This window comes from Brassica rapa, chromosome A09 (genome assembly GCF_000309985.2).
Source record: "Brassica rapa cultivar Chiifu-401-42 chromosome A09, CAAS_Brap_v3.01, whole genome shotgun sequence".
In the NCBI taxonomy this organism is placed as follows: domain Eukaryota; kingdom Viridiplantae; phylum Streptophyta; class Magnoliopsida; order Brassicales; family Brassicaceae; genus Brassica; species Brassica rapa.
In genome coordinates this window covers 27,564,154-27,572,268 of record NC_024803.2, presented here as the reverse complement: position 1 = coordinate 27,572,268, position 8,115 = coordinate 27,564,154, and the positions used below count along the sequence as shown (strand labels likewise).

The window sequence follows — 8,115 nt, the reverse complement described above, 5'->3', positions numbered from 1 at the left end:
AGTAGCTTGCCTAAACGGACCAGAATGATTTATCTATAAAATTTGGTTGTTGACAAAAAAAAAGATACAAATGATCATAATCGTATGAATATGAAGTCTCATTTACTAGACGTTCATATTATATATTAATATATTTTAAAATTAAACTATAAAACATAGAAAAATACTTAAATATAATAATTTCTAAATTTGTATCGAAAAAGTATTGAAACCTTAATATTTTAATTTTTGAAATTTTCATTCAAAAAATCGCATATTAGAAATTTTGGGTTTATCATATGAGTATGAATTCTCAATAATAAATATTTATATTAAAATATATTATATATCTATGTCTATGTCATTGAAATTTAGTTATATACTATATAAAATAAATAAAATAATTGTGTTGATTTATTTACCAAAAAAATATCGTAAATAAACAAGATATATTGTTTTGATTTATGTGCTTACTCTATTTTAAATATATACATTATACGTAAACGAATACAAATAAATAATAATATATAATATTATATATTACATTCATTCCGCACAATTAGGGTCTTACATTTAGTTAATATTTGTAAAAGTAATACAAATGGTACCACTGAAACGTAACTTTCGGCGGTTATGTTTACACCTAAGTAGGAATTAGAATAACCTAAGATTTACACCCGTGCCAAATCTTTAGCTCATTTGGGTAGAGGACTGGATTTAAGTCAACAGGAAAATAAAATAGCAGATAAAAATTGCTTATTTTTAAAAAGAAAAAAGTAGAGGAAAAATGTGAATGAGTTACACAGATTTATGAATTATTATCCTAATTCTAATCAAATCAAGTTTCGTATCACAAAAAGAGAAATTATGTCAAATACTGCCAAGATTTAAATACTTGCGTGTACAGTGATCACATAATTTGAATTACTAAGATAGTAAGATATATGCCGCCTGTGAACTACTCCGCAGTCGACACTTTAACAGAAAGAAGGTAGGCGTCAAACATTATATATAGTTCGAAGGTAGGCGTCAAACACAGTATTTCGTCGGTAGGCTTGGTGGACTAATAAATAATCAAAATACCAAACATATATAAGTCAATAAAAATAATGAAATATGAGTACTATTTGAAGGAAAAACTCTGCAAAATGGCTCTAAACAACTAGTAGAAATTCGTTATAAGTACTAGATTTTTTAACCGCGCTACGCGCGGATAAGATATTATATGTATTTCTCAATTCTAAAAAATAATGTATAATATTGTGTTATATTATTTAAAGAATAGAAAATAAGACTATATAACATAAATATATTTTTTATATTTTCTTTGTGGAAATCATTATGTTGTTTGATTGTTGTACTTAATTTACATATTTGCATAGATATTTGTGATAGATGAATAACTATATTTTTATTATCAGTAAATAATATATATTTATTATATAATATAAGAAAAATGGAATTATTTACTTCTTAACAAACTTGTCTCATGTTGGGGACTCGGTTATAGACATATCATATTCGAATGAAACATTTTTACACTTATCAATCTTCTTAACAATCAAGAAACAAATCTGAATATCAAAACAATATCTCATACGATCTCTTTGTGGAATAACTGCTCTGAAGAAATTGAATTTATGCATCAAAAAAGACTAGAAATGGATGTGCATATGTGTTATCAAAGTCAGCTTTACAAAAAACTATTTATAGTTCATATATCATTTATGTTCATCCTATTTTTTTGTCCATCATTTCTTAAACATCTTGAAATAAGTAATGCTAATTAATAATAAACTTTTTGCTCACAAAATAAAAATCAAATTTGTCTAATTATCGCTTAATTTGTCTAACTGATATATATATTTCTCAATTCTATAAAAAAATAATGTATAATATTGTATTACATTATTTAAAAAATATAAAATATGACTACATAACATAAATATATTTTTTAAATTTTCTTTGTGGAAATCATTATGTTGTTTGATTGTTGTACTTGATTCACATATTTGCATAGATATTTGTGATAGATGAATAACTATATTTTTATTATCATTAAATAATATATATTGATTATATAATATAAGAAAAATAAAATTATTTACTTTTTAAACAAATTTGTCTCATGTTGGAGACTCGGTTATAGACATATCATATACGAAGGAGACATTTTTACAGTTGTCAATCTTCGAAAACAAATCTACATATCAAAACAATATCTCATACGATCTATTTGTTGAATAACTACTCTGAAGAAATTAAATTTAGGCATCAAAAAGGACTGAAAATGGATGTGCAGATATGTTATCTAAGTCTGCTTCACAAAGTACTATTCATAGTTCATATATCATTAATGTCCATCCAATTTTTTTGTCCACCATTTCTTAAACATCTTGAAATAACTGATGCTAATTAATAATAAACTTTTTGCTGGAAAAAAAATCAAATTTGTCTAATTATCGCTTAAATATTTTATTAATATGGTCTAAGAAGCTTTTAAGTGATATCATAATTTAATTTATTAGATTTTTTGTTAATTTTTAGAGGTTTTTGTATTTAAGATTTTTTTCCATATTAAGCTTCTATTTCTTTCACAGAATTGATATATATATATATCATAAAAATTACCATCAAATCAGTTTTACTTATTTATTATTTTGTTTTAACGAAAATACACTTTTTAAATAATTTAATTTAAAATAAAATTATATATTAATTTACTGTATTTTTAACAATTTCATTGATTTAATTAATTTGCTTTGGTGGATAACTTTAAAAGTTTTCATATGAATCGGGGAAATCAAGCTTATGTTGTTATATTATATTTATTTTGTGTATATAGAATCTATATATAATGCTAGTGTAATAAAGAAAGAACATTATTTTTTTGTAACTTCAAAAAGATACATTATTACAATTTAAAATGAATCAAAATTGAATAAAATGGTAATTAAATATTTGTAAATCTAATTGTTTAGTTGATTCTCATGAAAAAAATCGATTGGTTAAACAAATGTTTCAAAATTTGTTGTGGTCTTGTTTTGTCTATAAATTATAAAATTTATTGAATTAATATATTTAATTATTGCATCCTTAAATAATATTTTATTAAGACATTAGAAAAATATGTTTTGAGTTGTTTTGTCAAATTGTACAAAAATCTATGCTTTTTCATATTTGTAACTTCAAAAAGATACATTATGATAATTTGAAATTAATCAAAATTGAATAAAATGGTAATTAAATATTTGTAAATCTAATTATTTTTTTTATCTTGTTTAGTTGGATTCTCATGAAAAAAAATCGATAGGTTAAACAAATGTTTCAAAATTTGTTGTGTTATTGTTTTGTCTATAAATTACAAAATTTATTGAATTAATATATTTAATTATTGCACCCTTAAATAATATTTTATTAAGACATTAGAGAAGTATGTTATGAGTTGTTTTGTCAAAATTTTACAAAAATCTATGCTTTTTCATATTTGTCACGAAAATTTATATGTTAAACTTACTTTTACAAAATTCTTAACTTTGTCACGAAAACAAAAATCTATGCTTTTTCATATTTGTCACGTTCTCACACTTTCTAAGAATATATTAGCTTAGTCACTTACTTATTTTTTTTTACAAAACAAACTATCGGAGTCTTGAAAGTTGAATTCATATTATTGTAAATGTACATAAGAGTTTGTGATTATATACTTAGTGGTTCTTGTATATGTGTCCAAGAAAGTTTCAATGGCTTAGTGGTAACTGTCCTATATATATATCATACTAACCCAGGTTCGATTCTCTCATTCGCATTGTTTTTTTATTTTTTACGAAAAATAAATGAGATGAGATGGCAATTTCGGGTTCTCTGATTGGTTGATTTTTCTATCCTATGTGGACACCCTCTCCATGGCTTATATCCCCTTTTAGTATAGTATATATTATACTAGAAAAAAGGAGTATTTTCTTTTTCCTTTTATTCCTCGTTAAATCAAAAATACAAAAACACTGAAGATGCACAAATATAAAAATAGAGAAAACATGTTCCACGTGAGAGAACTAAAAAGAAGCTGTGATCTGTCTGTCTTAAGCTACCGCCGTCATAAAACCCGTGTTCTGTTCCACCGTCTCTCCGTGCCCTTTCTCTTCTTATATATAAACTTATATTTATCAATCCAGACATAATATCATCACCATCATCATTAGTCTAGTTCTTACAACTAACAAAGATGGAGAAGAACTGCGACTTGGAACTTCGTCTTTTTCCAACTTCTTCTTGTATTACCGATTCAGATAACTCGTAAATCTCTCTCTGTTTCTTGAGATTCAGTATATGAAATTCAGTTTATATAAATGAATCTGATAAATTTCACATTTTAATTGGTTTGCAGTGTGGTAGAATCAAGAAGCTCTGGAAATTCATTACCAAAAGAAGAAGAAACTCAGAGATTAACAATTTTCTACAATGGAAAAATGTGTGTGTATTCAAATGTTACTCATCATCAGGTATGTACATGTAAGACATTTATCTTATGATCATACTGTGTAAGCAATGAATTTTACTAACCATTAATGTCTTTAATGATTATATGCAGGCTAAATCGATAATATCGATGGCGGGCAGAGAAATGGAAGAAAAGGTATCTTCAAACGTGTCGGATCCTAGAAATAGGTCGACCCGATTAAATAATTATCATCAACAGCTTCCAAATCCAAAGGCTTCTATGAAAAGATCTCTCCAAAGTTTTCTTCAGAAACGGCAAATTCGACTTCAAGCCGCTTCACCTTACCATCAGCATTCACGACGATAGTGTTTTAATTTTATTTTTCTACTTTTTCACATTGTTAGCAGTTTTATGTTTACTTGTATCGTTCTTATCTTGTTGTTATTGATTAGGGATATGTGCTCCCAATACACACATATTAATCCCAAGATTGATTTTACGTTGGTATACCTTTGTTAACCTTGACAATTGAACAGTACATTAATTTCTAATCAATGTTTTTGTGTGTATATACACACTCTATCTTTTAGTTATATATTCATGTTTGAGCATTTCTATTGCTCAGTATCTCATATTTTTATGATCATACGACTATCTCCACAAGAACATTTTCTATCTGCTTCTCCTTTTCTCATTACTTCTACAGTATTTTTAATTGTTTAGATACTCTTTTAAATCTTAGCAATAAAAATTAAGGCAGGTTCAATAATTTGATTAATAAAGATTTGATAACAATTTGTGTATTTTCTATCATTTTTGTTTAATTTTATAGTATTAAAAATTAAATAATCGCATTAACTATATAATAAAATTTAGATTTTTTGTATATCTTATATTTTGAATTTAAAAAATGACATTAAATCAAACTGTTAAAAATTCACATTATTAGTTTTTGTCAATAATTTGTTTTTATTGTAAAAAAATTTGCAAATGATCATAATATCATATGAGTAGAAAGTTTCATTTAATAGTTGTTCAAATTATATATATATACATATATATTATATATACAAATTATATAAATATTTTCATTTCAAAAATTTAAAATATGTATCATACTTGAATTATTAAAAATTAATTATTTTTTAGCTTGATCAAATTATTAAAATATATTTTTTAAATTTTGTGTGATAATTTTAAAAAATTAAAACTTATTTACTTAGTAAAGATTTTATTAAATATTTTACTTAGTGCAATGTAAATTATTTCCTATATACTAATAGAGAAACATTTAAAAAGTTATAACATGTAGTTTGTATTAATTAAAAAAGTGTCATACTAAGTTTTCATGTAATTAGATTGTTAATTATGCTTACGTGGCGGCTTGAGAATCAATTGAGAATTTTGTTAGTCCAAAACTAAATTTATATTATATAGTATGTCCATTATGGACCATTAATTTATCAAATTAAAATTATTATATGTTTTTTTTTAAATAAAACCTACGAAATTACTTAATGTGATTAATATATATATGGTAATTAATGATTTTAAATAATAAAGATTTGCTAACAATCTGTATACTTTCTATCATTTTTGTTTACTTATTTATTATCAAAATAAATTATACTATTACATTAAACATACAATAAAAATTTAGATCTTTTTATATATGTTGTATTTTGAATTTTTCAAAACGAGTATAAGTTTCTAAAACTGTTAAAAGTCTCACATAAACTTTTATGATCAAGGTTTAAATTTTTTTCTATAATAAGATAAAATAATTATAAAATCATATGAATAAATAATTTTATTTTAATATAGGTGTTTATGTTAATATATATATATATATATATATATATATATATATATATGTTCATATCGTTTAAACTAAATTATGCATCATATCAAAATACGTAAGTGAAACCTCTATAAATTAATAATGTTAGGAGAACACCAAAGCTATAATTTTTTTATTAATTTATAGAGATGTTAATTTATCGATATACTAATTGAACCAAAAACTCAATTTGGGTCTATAAAATTATATTATTTTATAAAGATTTTTAGTGTATATTAATGTATAGAGTATTAATTTAAAGATGTTATACTGTACTTATATTTTAATATTTACGTTGAACATATATTTCAAAATTAATATTTTAATTTTGAAATTTCATTGTTTTTTTTTAAATGATTATAAATTATTGAAACCACTAAACATTCCACATTAAAAACAAAATCGTCGGTGTAAAATTTTGTTACTCAAATATCCATATTAAAAGTATACTATATAACTATGTTAATATCATTTAAATGTAATTATATATCGTATATGATAGATAAAATTGATTGTTTTGATTTATTTACCCTAAAATGATTGCGAATAAAAAAAGAGCGGTCGTTTGATTTATATGCACGCTAAATTATTACATAATAGTAACTGATTTCTTAGTTATTTAATATATAATTATTATTTTACTATTTCATAATATGCAGAAAAATGTAAAATAAATAATAAATATAAAATATTTATTCTGCTCAAGGCGCGGATCTTAATCTAAGTATGTATCTCTTTAATAATTTTTAATCTTAAACATTTTCCAAATATCATGCCAAAACAAAATAACGAAATGAGAATAAACTAAAAATCAATATTTATATAGAGTAATAACCAAAATGAAAAAAAAATGACACAAAAATGAAAAAAATATTGAAGATAGATAGGATTGACACGTGAACGTTAACTTCTCATGACCATAATTAACTTTTAAATTGCTAAATCATGATATAAAACCGAGCTGCTATAGTTCATTGTAACTAAATAGTAGGCCTCAGATTCTTCGACCTAATCGTTAGGTTCTTATGCGATAATTGATTTTCTGACCTACAATATTTTTTAAAATGAGATTAGCTCATCAGTAAACAAATTATGTAATAACAAAAAAGTTTTTAAAAAATTGTTTAAGGGCCAAAAATATTTATTCGATCAAGAATATAAATTTTATTTTTCCATACGATATTTCTCTTAAATAATTTTCATATAAATTCACCATGCGCAAGGCGCAGGTCTTATCCTAGTTACCTAGTATTAGTTAATATGAACAAACTATAGAGGATTGTAAAACATATTAAATACCCCCTCCATTTCAAAATCAAGGTATGTTTTGGAGTTTTTAAACATATTAAATATTTTAAAATTTGATTATAAATTTTCTGATTAATTATTTTCTACAATCTTAATCAATCAAAATATAATAGACATATTTAAAATTTTGAAGTTTACCATTTTTACTTAATAAAATGCATTGAAAATATAAGATATATTTTCACATTAATGTTTTTTCTAAAACATGACTCATTTTGAAACTAAGCAAATAGTGATTGAAAATACATTGTTACTTCCTTTTAGCAAAGAGTACCTTGGTGAAACTGGCAAGATTCCAAAAACAAAAGTTGCACCAAAACGGAAAGAAAAGAGCAGAGAAAAAGCTTGGTAGACACGCCTGCTACTCTCTCTCTCTCTCTCTTTCTCTCTCTCTTCGAAATTTATGGTGGTAGAGACTAAATACAATCAACATAAGATGAGAGAGAGAGAGAGAGAGAGAGAGAGAGAGAGAGAGAGAGAGAGAGAGAGAGAGAGAGAGAGAGAGAGAGAGAGAGAGAGAGAGAGAGAGAGAGAGAGAGAGAGAGAG

At 24.1% G+C, this 8,115-nt stretch overlaps 1 protein-coding gene across 1 annotated transcript; it reads left to right on the top strand.

The window, feature by feature from the left end:
- Window positions 1-3,936: 3,936 nt before the first annotated feature.
- Window positions 3,937-4,989, top strand: LOC103840428 (protein TIFY 5A). Its single transcript, XM_009116937.3, has 3 exons — window positions 3,937-4,275; window positions 4,367-4,481; window positions 4,571-4,989. Exons 1-3 carry the CDS (start codon window positions 4,205-4,207, stop codon window positions 4,784-4,786), a joined length of 402 nt encoding a protein of 133 aa, XP_009115185.1. The 5' UTR covers window positions 3,937-4,204; the 3' UTR covers window positions 4,787-4,989.
- The last annotated feature ends 3,126 nt before the right edge of the window (window positions 4,990-8,115 follow it).

Bases quoted from the DNA above. Each gene is read 5' to 3' on its own strand.
- LOC103840428 (XM_009116937.3), top strand. From the start codon at position 4,205: ATGGAGAAGAACTGCGACTTGGAACTTCGTCTTTTTCCAACTTCTTCT. The intron at 4,276-4,366 runs GTAAATCTCTCT...ATTGGTTTGCAG, and splicing joins ATTACCGATTCAGATAACTC to TGTGGTAGAATCAAGAAGCT. The intron at 4,482-4,570 runs GTATGTACATGT...GATTATATGCAG, and splicing joins CAAATGTTACTCATCATCAG to GCTAAATCGATAATATCGAT.